Genomic DNA, 15,248 nt, shown 5'->3' on the forward strand with positions numbered 1-15,248 from the left:
TATTGAAATACGCGAACTATTGCAGTTTACCAGTAACTATGACTATTACTGGATCAAATTAAGTGTATCGAGGTTTTTTACATTGCTATTCGATTGATGGTTAAACCATTCAAATGACGAACATATGTATGTCCAAAGTAAAAGTAGAAGAATACCAAATGAAGATTACACTTCTCATGTACCACTTTTCAAAATTTCCACTGCATCCACCTTTTATGGATGTTGACATTTTGAAGCCGGATTTTAGGTGTTTTTGTATTTTTGATTTAACTTGGACGCGCACTCGGGTATTTCAAAAAACCAATCGTAGGATTAAAGTACTCGTGCTTACGCATAATTTTATATATACATACACAGCATCATAGTAATCTAGTGTCAAAGGCCAAAATGTAGTGCGATATTTTTTCTAAAAACCTTTTTTTTTGGGTACAGTATTTACAATATCAGCGATATTTAGTTTTTCGTTGGTCCGGAACATATAAATCATAGATGGTGAAAATCTATCCACTAGATAGGCGAAAATGTTTTTGAAAATATCGCGGATTAATTCGCGTTTTCTGTGATCGTTTCCTTTTCAGTTAAGAAACCGACACATCAATCACGTTTTTGCGGAAACAGAGGTTTAAAAAGTTAAGCGGTATGGAAGCTGTATCCGATTTATCCCAAAAATACTGTGTGATGCTACATCTACGGTTCTGGATGGATTTTATTAAAATAGGTTTAGATCCATGTATTCTTTCACGGTTGATAGTGAAATCGGATGCGCATAAGAAGTGTGTGCACTTTGTGCAAATTATTAGCGTTATACAATTTTTTGCACACTAAACTGCAGACGATGCTACATCGCCGCCGCCAAAGTAAATCTTGGTAAATGTTTACAAATGAAAAGTAAACAATTCGTTGTATCGGAAAACCGCATGTTCATCAAGTGATTTTGAGGGTTTCGCTATATACACGCATTTCAAAATGTATATTACCCGATACAGTTTTCCTTCAAAATCATTCTCCATTGAAAGGTACTCAAAATTTATATGAACATCTTCCCTATCTTCCTCAAGATGTTAGCGTGTATTCGCGAAGTGTTTACAATGATAAATGTGCGTTTTCGTGTGAATTTTACCTAAAATAGATGAATAACTCCGACATAGTAGTTTTCCTATATTTTCTTCAAATAACTGACAAAATAAATTTAAAAAAAATATTCTTTTCTTACAAACTTTTTTTGAATTTGCTCAATATATTTTTTGTTTTTGCTATAATATGCGAACCGCTAAACCGCCAAAGAGTTTGTAACTCATCGAAATAATGGTCGTAGACCCATACTTATATAACCAAAATGAGTGTCTAGACGAGTTGAGTCGATGTTGATGAGGGTCCCGGAGGGGAAGAAGCCTATTGATTTTGGTGATGGTCGGATAATATTCAGGGGTCGGAATGGGAAAAAAACTTATTTGGAGAAAAAGTCAATGTTTTATTTCAAAGCAAATATCTCCGTATCTATAAGGGATATAGGTGGTCAAACAACTAAGATATCGCAATAGTCGGTAATGCATCCCATTTTCCTATTTTTTTGTAATAATCGTCACGATTTTTTTGGGAGTTGATGCGGGTCCCACAGAGGAAGAAGCCTATTAAGTTTGGTGATGGTCGGGTAATATTCAGGAGTCGGAATAAGCAAAAATCTTATGTGGAGAAAAGTCAACGTTCTTTGTGAATATATCGGCTTCTAGTAGGGGTATTCCAAAGGCAAAGCCTGTCAATGGAAGAAGAAAATATTACCTTTACATTGCACACTGGTCGAAACCATTGATCTAGCGGCGCGGAACAAAATTTAAAAAATCAAAGTATAAAATTGCGAAACGTTTTCCATTGTATCGATTACTGACTAAAATTTGGTTTCTACATTTTTCTTGTTGTAAATATTCAACCAGTTATTCACTGTCAAGTGCATGAAATTTTGATACATCAAATTTTAACAAAATTGTTGCAAAAACCTGATGTCATATTTGTTTAATTGTTAAATAAACTGGTATTAAAACTAAACAAAGTTTATTTTTTATTGATAGGGGAGGGTGTAAGTTAAATTTAAAAAAAATGTTTGGGGCCTGAAGTTACATACTTATATAGCAATAAATTTTCAAAAATTATAATGTTTTTATGTTTTTATTGCAATTTACTTTTGTTGAATGGAGCATAACTACAAAGGTTTTCTAAGGTCCAGTCCAATTTTTATACCCTCCACCATATGGAGGGTATAATTAAATTTGTCATTCCGTTTGTAACACATCGAAATATTCGTCGGAGACCCTATAAAGTATATATATTATTGATCAGCATAAAATTCTATGTCGATTTGACCATGTCCGTCTGTCCGTCCGCCCGTCAGTCCGTCCGTCTGTCTGTTGAAATCAAGATACAGCTCGCAATTTTAAAGATAGAGAGTCAAAATTTGGTATAGAAGTTTTTATTACTTGCAGGATGGTTGGTATTGAAAATGGTATATATATTTCCACGTTTTGATATAGCCCCCATAGAATGGTACCTCCCGATTTTCGGTATTTTGAAGATTTTAGCTTCATTATCCTACCAAAATAACTGAAATTTGGTACGTAGTCTTCTTAAGAGGTATAAAACTTTCCCCCAGAATTTTGTTGGTATCGGTCCACACCTTCATACAGCCACCATAGAACAGTACCTACCGATTTTCGGTATTTTGAAGGTTTTAGCTTCAGTATCGCACCGAAATGGCTGAAATTTGGTACTTAGTCTACTCTACGTTGGTGGTTTAAAACTTTCCCCCAGAACTTTGTTTGTATCAGTCCATGGCTTCATATAGCCCCCATAGAACGGTACTTCCCGATTTTCGGTATTTTGAACGTTGTGGCCTCAATATTCAGTTAGGTCCACGTCTTCCTATATCCCCATAGAAGCGTACTTCTTGATTTTCGGTATTTTTTAAGTTTTAGCCACATTCTCTTACCGAAATATAGGAAATTTGGTATTTAGTCTTCTTTGAGCCTAAAAACTTTCAGTCAGAAAATTTGTCGGTATAGATCGACGTTTTGAAATAGCCCCCATAGAATGGTGCCTCTTATTGTTTTACCGAAATTGCTGAAATTTAGTATTAAGTCTTCTTCATACACGAAAGGTAACTAATTATTCCATTTTACTTCAATACAACTTGTGGTGGAGGGTATAACAAGTTCGGCCCGGCCGAACTTAACGCCGTTCTTACTTGTTTTACTAATTAATTTGGACTTCCTAGATTCCGAATAACTACAATTTAGCTGCAAATCTTGCTGATAAATTGCCTTAAAAAATAGCTTAAATCCCCAAAATAATATGGGGGCTATATCAAAATGTAGACCTATGTTCAAAATTTTTGGTGGAGAAGATGTATAAGCAATGAGAACCTCCAATGCCAAAATTCAGCTTATTTGGTCTGAAAATGTAGACAAAATCCTAACAATACCGAATATTGGAAGGTACCGTTACAATATCAAAACATAGACCTATGTCCACAATTTTTGGTGGAGAATGTTTGTGTCCACTGGGAACCCCAAATACCACCTAATTTGCCGGAAAATGTAGCTTTAAACCCCCAAAATATTGAAAACCGGGAGGTACCTTAAAAGAGGCCTATACCCAGACGGGACGTATGTCCACAATTTTTGATGGAAAGGTTTAGTGATCACTAGAAACCCTATGTACCAAATTACAACTAATTTGGAAGGAAAGGGTGGCTTAAATTCTCAATCAGGATGTACAGTAATATAGGGGGTTTTATCAAAATATTAGCCGATGTTGTTCATATTTAGTCCATTGTTACCCACGGACACAGACTGAGTTTGTGCAAAATTTCAGAAAGATATGGCGAAGGTGGTCAAACAAGGGAGATACCACAATAGTCGGTAATGCATCCAATTCTTTAATTTTTTGCAATCACGCTACAGGTCACAAATTTGATCGGATGGTCACGAACTTTTGAATGCTTATGGGGGTCCCAGAGGGAAAGAGGCATGTTATGTTTGGTGGTAGCCGAATTATATTCCCTTAAAGAAATGTTTACCATTGAAAAAGCTTATGCACAGGGGTGGTGGTGTAGGGTATCACATGGTCGGCCCCGTCCCGACTATAGCTTTTGCTCACTTGTTTAAATATATTTTAGAGGCATAAACAGCTTGTATTTTATTAAAACATGTTGCAAACTATCAATTTTTATAATTCTTTCTTATTTTTCGCGAAAATTTACAACTTTTTCACTAAAGTTATGGGACCTCAGTAATCATATAGTATGTAGGAGGCCATTAATTTACAATGTTTAACAATATAATGAGTAGCGCTTTTTTAAAATTTTTTCTTATAATCAAAATTGAAACCGCTATAACTTTTACGCGCAATAGCCGAAAATAGTATCTCGAGCAGATTTGAAAGTGGGAATTTATTTCTCAATCCATGTAGAAAAATCTTTCGTGTAGCTTAAAAAAATTTTTTTCAATTTTTTTTTTTCGATGGAAAACTAAACAGTTTTGTCTTTTCCTCATATATCCTCGTTAGCATAAATGCTGAGAGTATAATTACTGTTGAGATTGATTACAGACAGACATGCATCGATCGACAACTTTTGTGGGAGAGATACCCAAAAGCCCGTCTTTGAACTTGGTCTAAGTTAGGACAATCAAAGTGTACATACCCTCGTTAGCCGTTATTATTCAAATGAAACAATTGATTTTATAGTTTGTTAATATTTTATTAGATGAATTTTCAATTCAAACTTAATTCTATATCGATATAAAAATAATTTAAATATACAACTTACTGCTAGTTTAAGATTGTGCTTTCTATGATTTTGAGTCTTAAATAAAAAAGTTTACTCTAATATAAATATATGGTTTTTGTTTTTGTGATATTTTTAAACTACTTCATAAATTTCGATTACTTAAATTAGAGATTAAAAGCAATTAGAGTATTGTCTGAATACTGAAAACAGATTATTTTAAATATAATTTCAATTAAAAATTGGATAAGAGTCTGAGATTTTTATGCAAAACAAATTTTCCGTAGAAAAGGTTCTTCACTTAAGCGATTTGGACACGCGCTTTCCAAATGCTAATGTTTGTCAAGTGTAGTAGTATTGTTCAATGCACTGGTGTTGACATACATTTGTATGTATGTAGGTCAATGGTCAATTAATCCCAGATAAAATTTGACATTTATCCTTTTCTCCCAGAAGTAGAAGACATCTGTAATTGCATTTAATCTCCTGCTAAAAATATCTCTAAAAAATGTTAATTTCTTTAATGCTATTTAATATAAATATTATATTAATGCTTAACGATAAGTCTTAGATTTTATTAACTTATAATACTAACAGTGTCCGTCCGTTAAGTTGTGCTCACAGAATGTTCCGATATTGGAATTAATTGGTGCTAATACTACACATACTGATTGAAATATTTTATTTATTTAATTTTATAGGGTGTGATGTTGGTGCTGAATGCCATTCTAACAGTCCAGTGGTGAACATTTAACACCGATTTCGGTACATCGACACTCTTGACAGGGTGAGGATAGCTCGAGTATAATGCGTCCCACCCGATACATGCGTCCATAGATATTACAACCGGCTAATTTTAAAATGCCAATGGGATCAATTAAATTATTCAGCGTTGCAGAGCTGCGTGAAGGCAATGATGTTGACACCTCAACGCTGTGGGTATGTATTTTGTTGGTGGTGGTGCTGCTGGGAGATTGCTGTTCTAGGGGGTGTGGTGGCATTGAAGCCAATAATTTAACATGGTTAACAGATGAAATATATTCTGAAGATGACGAAGAAAAAGGTTTTTCAGAAGAAGATGAGGAGGAAAAATACGACAGACCACCGTCTCCTGACTCCTTGGTCACTGCAAAGGTTTGGCTTGGAATTGCAAATGAAGGCGTTGCAGAATTACGTTTCACTTCAAAGCTGGCATCCATGAAAGGCAATTTGTCAAAAGGTGACATTAAAAATGGATTTGTTGTGGTAGTTGTTGTCGGTGGAGATGATGTCCTCGTCGGTGGTGGTGGTGGTGGCTTTGTCTGGGATGTCGTTGTTGATGTTGTTCTCCTTGTAGCTGCTGTCGTCTTTGCTGAAGATGTGTTTGGTATTGGTGTTGTTGTGCTTAATGCAATTTTTGTTGTTGTTGTCTTTTTGGGTCTATTGCTGCCAAGCGTTACAGCGCCAGTACGTTTTGTATTTTTGCCAGAGGATGACTCAATATTTGTCCCATTTAATCGTTGTACTGCTGATGATGATCCCTTTGCTACATTGCTGGTGGTATTAGCTGTAGCTGGTATGGCGGCTGATGGCCTGGAGTTGGGTTTATTGTGATGCTGTCTTGTCGGTTTATTGCTTGTTACACGTCGTGTTGCATTCGATGATTTGGTCTTCGATGAGATGGAGGAGGCTGAAGATGATGCCAATATCTTTGTTTCAGTTGCCGTTGCAGTTGGTTGCCCATGACTGGTTGCCACTTTGTTTTTGGTCAATTTTAAGTTCGGTTTGTTAGTATTGCTGTTATTGTTGTTGTTGCTGGATGTTGTGGTGGTGGCCTGGGCAATTGTTTTATTGTTATTATTCTTGATGACCGGTCTTTTGGTGGACTTGGTGGTGCTTGTTGTTGTTTTTGGTGACGACATAAAAGTTGTTTGTTTTGCAGTTGTGTCTGTTGGTTTTGCTGGAGTTTCGGTGTTTGCGAATGAAGCTTTGGTGGTTTCTTCTTCCAGCATGTGTTTGATAGCCATTGCCTGTGGCATTGTCGAATTTCCATCATTTGATTTTTCATCCAACGCAGCAACCTCGTCATTCTCTTCCTGCCTTTTTTCATCAGAGGCCTTATTCATGACATCTTCTGGAGTCTTTGTTGCTGTCGTTTGTTTGTCACTCATGTCTTGTGTAACTTTTTTATGGTCTCCACCAATACCGGTCATTGTGTTCGTTGGATTTAAATCAGCATTATGGTAATGAGCTGCTGTTGCTCCGGCTGATGTTGCCTTGACTGCTGATGCTGCTGCTTGTTCATCCACATTCATGTCAAAAGAGATTTGTAAATTTTCCTTTGATGACTGTTGAGTGCTATTCGATTGGGTAATCAAATTTTTTAGTTTATCCTCGATTAGCGATGTTAGATCTGGTGGTAATTCAGTACGAATGACATCTCTGAATGGATCGGGTGTTGTGATTTCTGCAAAGTAGAGGTAGTTGAAAAGAATGTATATGTTAAAATCGATATAAAAGACAAGTAAGATGATAAAATGAAATGGAAGTTGAAAGAATTTTAAGAATAACTAGGCTAAACATTTGAAAAATTATAATCCATAGGGCTCTTTACTTGTGGGTAGCTTCGGAGAATACTACGAGTATTTATTTGATTGTCAAAACTTAATTATTATTTTCACAAATATCTTGATATATACAAGATCACGTGCCATACAGTTTTACCCATAAATCAGGTAATCTTAGGTCAAATCAGATAGGGTGAACCAAAGAGAAGGGTTAACACATAAAAAATCTTTGAATTCGGCATGGCCGAACTTTTTAAATATTTAAATATTCTCAACTAAGATTAACTAATACGTTTTCTTTCCTGTCCACAATTTTTGGTGGAGATAATTTATGACAACGGATTAGGTAAGAAAATTTATTTAAAAATGTCTTTAATCGGGCTGCACTCTTATATGTAGAACATATCAAGGTGTGCACCTATGCTAACAATTTTTGGTGGAGAAGGTTTGTGACCACTGGGAACCTCAAACGTCAAATAACAGGGAGTTTGCTTAAAATTATTAGCTAAAATCTTCAAAATGCCGAAATTCGGGAGGTAGCGTTATAAGGGGACAATATTTTATGACCACGGATATCTAAAACCAAAAAACGATCGGCGTTAAGTTCGGCCAGGCCGAACTTGCTATACCCTTCATCACTAGTTGTATTGAAGTAAAATGGAACAATTAATTTTCTTTCTTCCTTCCTTTCGTTTATGAAGAAGTCTAAATACCATACAATGTGGCTAACCTTCAAAATACCGAAATTCGAGAGGTACCTTTCCATGTCCACCTATACCTAGAAATTTCTGGCAGAAGGTTTTTAGACTCAAAGAAGACTAATTACCAAATTTCTGATATTTCGGTAAAACCTTCAAAATACCGAAAATCAAGATGTACGCTTCTATGAGGGATATATGAACCCGCGGACCTATACTGATAATTCTCTTCTCGAATATTTTTTAACCCCATGGAAGACTAAATAAAAAATTAACCCTTCAGAATTACGAAAATCGGGAGGTTACGTTCTGCGGGGACTATATCGAAACGTGGACCTATACCGATGAATTTTAGTCAGAAAGGCTTTTACCTCCAACAAAGACTAAATGCCAAATTTCAGCCATTTCGGTGGGTTGCTGTGGCCAAAACCATCAAAATACCGAAAATCGGGTGGTGCCGTTCTATGGGGGCTTTATGGGAGAAAGTTTTTTACCCCCAACGAATACTAACTGCCAAATTTCAGCCATTTCCGTGTGATAATGAGGCTAAAACTTTCAAAATACTGAAAATCGGTTGGTACCGTCCTTAGGGGATCTATTTGAAGGCGTGGACCTATAACGACATACCGAACGTTTAGTACCCCAAATGAAGACCAAATACCTAATTTCAGCCATTTCGGTGGAATATAGAGGTCACAACCTTCAAAATACCGGAAATAGGGAGGTAGCGTTCTATGGGGACTATACTAAGGCGTGGATCTATACAGACAAATTTCATATGGAACATTTAATACCCCGAATGAATAACAAATACCAAATTTCAGCCATTTCGGTGGAATATTGAGGCCACAACCTTAAAAATACAGTAAATAGAGAGGTACCTTCTATGGGAGATATACTAAGGCGTGGATCTGTAACGACAAGTTTCTGGAGGAAAGTTTTATACCCCCCAAGGCAGACTAAATACAAAATTTCAGACTTTTCTGATGAATTTTAAAGCCACAACCTTCAAAACACCGAAAATCGGGAGGTACTTTCTATGGGGGCTATATAAAGGCGTGGACCTGTATCGAAAAGTTGAATATGGAACGTTTAACACCCCAAATGAAGACCAAATACCAAATTTAGGCCGTTTGGGTGGATTATTGTGGCCACAACCTTCAAAATACAGGAAATAGGGAGGTAGCGTTCTATGGGAACTATATTGAGGCGTGGATTTATATCTACAAATTCCATATGGAACGTTTAATGCCCCAAATGAACACAAAATACCAAATTTCAGCTATTTGGGTGGATTATGGTGGCCACATCCTTCAAAATACCGAAAATCGGCAGGAACCGTTCTATGGGGGCTATATGAAGGCGTGGACCCATACCGACAAATTTCTAGGCGAAAGTTTTATACCCCAACGAAGACTTAGTACCAAATTTCAGCCATATCGGTGTGATAATGAGGCTAAAGCCTTCAAAATACCGAAAATCAGGTGGTACCGTTCTATGGGGCTATATCAAAACATGGACCGATATAGCCCATTTGCAATACCAAACATCCTAGGATTAATAGAAACTTCTATACCAAATTACGAAGCTCTTAAAAGTTGGTAGCCTAAAATCTCAAGGAACAGGTTATTCCGTTAAAAAAAATTAGCTTTAATCGGGGCTATATTTTATGACCACGAATATGTCTAAATTAGGTCAGAAAATGTATCTAAAAATGTCTTCAATCGGGCGGAACATTTATATGAGGCCTATATCAGGGTATGTACCTATGTTGACAATTGGCGGACAATATAGCTGCTTATGGCATCTGCAACTCTCCTGATGTAATTGTTTATCTAGAGGTTCTCTCTTGTAACGCTCGACCTCTTTTTCTAGATCATAAATGCTCTCCTTGATCTGCCTAAATGGAATGGACGACCTTTCCACCATAAGGTGATTGGAATGGCTCTCACGGTAACACCCGAGCAGGTACTGCAACGAAAGCATGTGATTGTAGATGGTCTCAGGGCGGCATTCTGACAAGTCCGAATATAATTCAATCGCGTATCACTTAGTTTGACGGACCAAACTGGGACCGCATAGGATACCACAGAACGGACCTATGTCGTGGCCAACAGGGTTTCTTTATCTAGTTTCCTGAGGACCTTGTTCCTACATGCTGTCGAATGTGACCCTTAGAATTTTGGGGCAGTTTGTGGTCAGAATTCTGCTACCATCGACCTCGACATTCAACTCTCTTCTCATTGTGAACAAAGTGGCCGTAGATTTATTGGCGAATAACTCGCATATCCTCGAGTGGAAAAATGTGGTAAGATCCATCAAATAAGAGTTCAGTCTTTTACAAATGACAAATGTCAAATATGTATGGAGATGTCGGTCACCACCGTTGTAGTGCTGTGCTGCTTACGGAATGAACTCAAACAGCGTGGAGTGCTTGACAGAATGAAAGGCTTTTGATAAGTCAAGTTCCAACATCACTGATCTCTCACACGTCATTCTCTGGTTGGCATCCTTGTCTGACTTCACTAGCGGGACCAGCCTGCCAGTTTTCCAGACTTCGGGAACAATGAGGGTGACTACCGACAGACTTAGGACTTTAGTGAGATACTCCAATCCCGGCACCTCCAACATTACGATGGAGATTCCATCAGGGCCCAACGCCTTGGATGATTTAGCGTTCCTGATGGCATTCACAAAATCATCCATTGTAAGTTGTGGTGGTTCATCCTCGGCAGGAAGAGATCTGATGCGACATAGTACTCTTCTCTTCGCCCTGTCACCACTGTCACAGGGTGCTCGACACACTGTCGATTGAAATAACTTGCGCATCTCTCGGTTGACGTAACGTCGCCAAACGTGACAAAGGTGTGTCTTCCTTCTTTCCAGGTTCGAGAGTGACTTCACGGTCGCCTACAATTCACTTATACCGGTTCCACAGTTGCAACTCTACATATGATTTAACCACTTGTTCGGCTTATGCTTGCCAACCAAACTGTTAACATCTAGTGTCAGCTCTCTAACTCTGGTGTCACTAGGGTTGGCTTGACGAAGCGCATCACGCTCATTTGCTAATCCCGTCGCCTCTGCTGGGAAATTTGGTCTCTCTTCTGGTTTTTGGTCAGCAGATATATGGCGAGCGGCTACAGCAGTGATGATGTCTCGGAACGTCTTTTCCGCTATCCGAACATCAGAAGGATTGGCAAGATCTCTGAAGCCATGATGAGGGAAATCTCTGAAACTCAGCCAATCAGCATTCCCATGATTGACTAAAGTTCGGCGTTCAGAGGTGATGAAATCGGCCAGTCTGCTGATGGAGACAATTATGGGGAAATGGTCTGATCTAATAGAAATGATGTCTTACCAGGTGACGGTGGGATGTATTTGTTCAGCAACTCTATCTCGCCAGTTCCAAACCTGACTGCCAACCCCATACATTCCATGTACGGGTCAGTCGAGATAGGTCTGTATTGAACAGACTGGTGCAATAGGAAAGCTAAACCACCACCTACATTTTTGGTGCGATCCTTCCCCAGTATATTGTTACCATCACAACGCTGTAAGCTGCTGTTGTTGTTTAGCTTGGTTGCCTGCACCGTCGCGACCTTAATACCTCCGACTCATGCAATTAAATTGCAAAAAGGATGCATTTCCCGGGATTGAAACAACAGCGGCTGGCGTTTAATGAAGCGTGTGCGGCTGCTGTTGGGGGAACTGTGGGGGAGTTTCGTAATCTGACCAAAAGAATCTGTAGCAGGCATTCCCGGATATGCAGCTCCCAACTCAGAAAAACGACACAAATACAAACATATGTACACTGAGGTGGCAGCCGCTGGCCGGAAAAAGAAAGTTGTGTGGTTCCGGTACACGATAACCCGCTGCCGTGGGATTGACATTTGAGGTTACCATTTCTTGGAGAAGATGTTTTGTGACCACCAAGAACCTCAAGTGTCTACTGTAAGTTCAATCAAACACGACTTTATGTTTTAACAATCCTGAATAGAATGAATATCTTATTTTCCAAATTTTCAGTATTAATATAATTATTTCGAAGGTTACTATTCAGAACACATTTTTATATTTTTCACATAAATATAGTGCTTACAACTCGGCCACGCTCCCTTGCACACGTCCTCGGGTGCAACATGCATCTTCTTTCAAGATCCAAACGATTCTTACATTTGTGATTTCTGCAAAAAAATTAGGTTATAAATAAAGTCCTAAAAATATATTAAAATTATTTCGAATTTCTATTCCAGTATCCATTCTAAAAATTTATATTCTCTCAATTCACCCAGTGCCCATTCTTTTTTGAGAACCCTTTTTTGACATCAGCAATCTAGGCTTTGTTATATTCACTTGCAAAGTAAAGATTGTGTCATTTCTTCTAGTCGCCGATATCTGTTTATAATTCGGCACCAGAGTACTCCACTCATTCAGATTTCTCAAATATGGAACGTATTCTATTTCTTAAGAGAAAATTCTAAGATTTAGAGTTTACCTTTATTTTAGAAATCTCATATACACATTTCTCCAATCTCAGTTTTCCTAATAGACGAATAATACTTCAAAATGTCCTCTCATATACGAAATTACCAGTATAATTATATACATGCAAAGACGGAACATATTTAAGTCATAGTAGTCCACATCTGGGAATCTTATTAAAATGTTAATGCTAACTAAGGTAATCTTTATTGAGCATCAGTGTTTCTACTTTCTAATTACAGTTAGTGCCATATAAAAAACCTTTATTAAAAGCAACAAACATTAAAGATCATTGTAGATCAATTTGCATTTCCCCGTTTCTCTGAATCTTTTCTATTGATATTATTTATGTTTGTTCTTTTCTTCATAAGTATTTTCGTATTAAATTGTGAATCCTATCCTAGTTTAACTTTGAGTGAATAACAGTAATGTATATATGTATATCCCAAAATAACATACAATTTTAAAGAATTATCGTATCTAATGATTAGATCTAATGATTGGATTAGATTCTAATCCACATGTTGGGAAACATGTCATTTCTGAGGCACTTTTTCGATTCTCCCCCTCTCTCTCTTTGAACTTATTTAATTTTCATAAATATAAGTATAAAATTCCAATCTCATTTCTCCAATTGAAAATGATATTCACATTATGAAAGAAATGATGATGAAAATTATATAGGCTATTACCGTGTTAAACTCTACATTGTAAAAGAGATTTGTGGTAGATGTTAGAAATTCTGAAAATTATATGCTAAGCAGAAATCGTCATTCGTCTAGATTTGGCAGTATTCACTTGCTCAACTGGACCAGTGAAAATCTTTGATAACTATTATTTATCGTTTTTTTACATTAGCATCTCATAGATTAGTTTAAAACGTTTAGGTATATGTGTATAATTCCAATGCATGATTATTTGAACATTATGTCCATGTTAATTAGTTTTGGACGAAATTAATATTTCATCCATAAAAACTATTATTGAGTAATGACCTGAGTCATTATTCATGGAGATTTTATAGTAGTCACTTGCACATCTGGACCAGTGAAAACAGTTACTCTCCCAAATGCCGTTCTTTATGATTCATAGTGACTATTAGGTTAAAGGAGTATTGTCTTATGAGATGAAGAAATCATTCGTTGCGATTTGGTTCTATTCACTTGCACAACTGGACCAGTGAAAATCATTGCCACCTTTTTATCTATCAATATCATCTCCCCATCTCGGCATTGGAATAACTTTCCTATTCAGATCTCTGAAATCTATGCCATTCTGTATTCGCCATTCTTCTTTTTTTATCATCTATGGATCGAATACGAGGATGATGAGTCTTGAATTAGGCACGCATTCTTATCCTCCAGATAAGGCATTCCATATAATGTGTACCATACTGGTAACCATGTTTCCAATCAACCCAAAAAAATCGTCATTCACTCATTATCAGGGATATTTTCCTTGACCGTTATCATCACATGATAATCATAAGTAAAAATAGTATATTGCAGCATCAACTATATTTACAAACTGTTAATCATATCTATTCACAACAAAATAATAACTTGCAAATCCGCCATATACGGTCTTTCCAACTTTGATTGACTCTTTCTTAAATAAGTCAATAATAATATAACTGCACTTCCAATATAAACAAATATATCAGAATTCAAACAAATATCTTTTCATTCCAGATTCAAACATTTCACGTTTTCACTACAATTGATTTTGATGACTTACCTGTCATCTCTTAACACACTTGAATCAGGTGTCGCCAAAGTCACAAATCTTAAGCATTTCTTTGCTCTGATACCACAATTACCATCTTCTTGGAAGATTACTATGTGCATAATCTTACATTTCCATTGACTCAACAATCGCTCACACTCACTATTGATACTCCTGTCTTGACTGAACAATTCGTTGATATTCCTTTCAGCATATTTTTCAGATCTCGGAGTTCGATTCATGTAAATCCTTGCAATTGTTCGGCTTTCTGTTCCACGAAGGAAATCAAACTCCATTTTATTAGAACGAAATGCCACACACAATTTCTGATGGGTTTGACTCAAAATTCTCAGACGCGTATATAGTTTTTGGTGTATCCCACCGCTGCTTTGTAAGTTCAATCAAACACGACTTTATGTTTTAACAATCCTGAATAGAATGAATATCTTATTTTCCAAATTTTCAGTATTAATATAATTATTTCGAAGGTTACTATTCAGAACACATTTTTATATTTTTCACATAAATATAGTGCTTACACTACTAACACGTTGTTCGGTCTAAAAATTTTGTTAAAATTCTCACAATATTCAAAATCGGCAGGTACTAATATATGGGGGTTATACAAAACATGGACCCAATCAAAATCTCAACCATCAGACTTCAGGTAGTACCAAACCATGGACCCAAGTTGATAATTTTTGGTGGAGAACCACAAATGTCAAATTACAGGTAATGTGGTAAATAATGTAGCAAAAATGCTGAAAATACCGTAAATCGGGAGGTATCGTTATATATGGGAGCTTTACGAAAACGTGGGCCGATATAGGCCTTTTCCGAACTTGACCTGTAGCTTAAATCGGAAGGTACCGTTATATGGGGGCTTTAACAAAACGTAGGCCGATATAGGCCTTTTCCGAACTTGACCTGTAGCTAAAATCGGAAGGTACCGTTATATGGGGGCTTTAACAAAACGTAGGCCGATATAGGGCTTTTCCGAACTTGACCTGCCTATGG

General features: G+C 36.9%; 1 protein-coding gene across 1 annotated transcript in view; it reads right to left on the minus strand.

The window, feature by feature from the left end:
• Positions 1-4,729: 4,729 nt before the first annotated feature.
• The window catches only part of LOC141394704 (uncharacterized), a 195,663-nt gene continuing 185,144 nt past the window's right edge, over positions 4,730-15,248 (minus strand). Inside the window, exon 6 of the mRNA XM_073969488.1 lies at positions 4,730-7,223. Coding sequence (XP_073825589.1) covers positions 5,506-7,223 — 1,718 coding nt within the window. The 3' untranslated portion in view covers positions 4,730-5,505. The remainder of the gene's footprint in view (positions 7,224-15,248) is intronic.

Source organism: Musca autumnalis, unplaced genomic scaffold (genome assembly GCF_047663935.1).
Source record: "Musca autumnalis isolate F117 unplaced genomic scaffold, ASM4766393v1 scaffold_2, whole genome shotgun sequence".
Lineage (NCBI taxonomy): Eukaryota > Metazoa > Arthropoda > Insecta > Diptera > Muscidae > Musca > Musca autumnalis.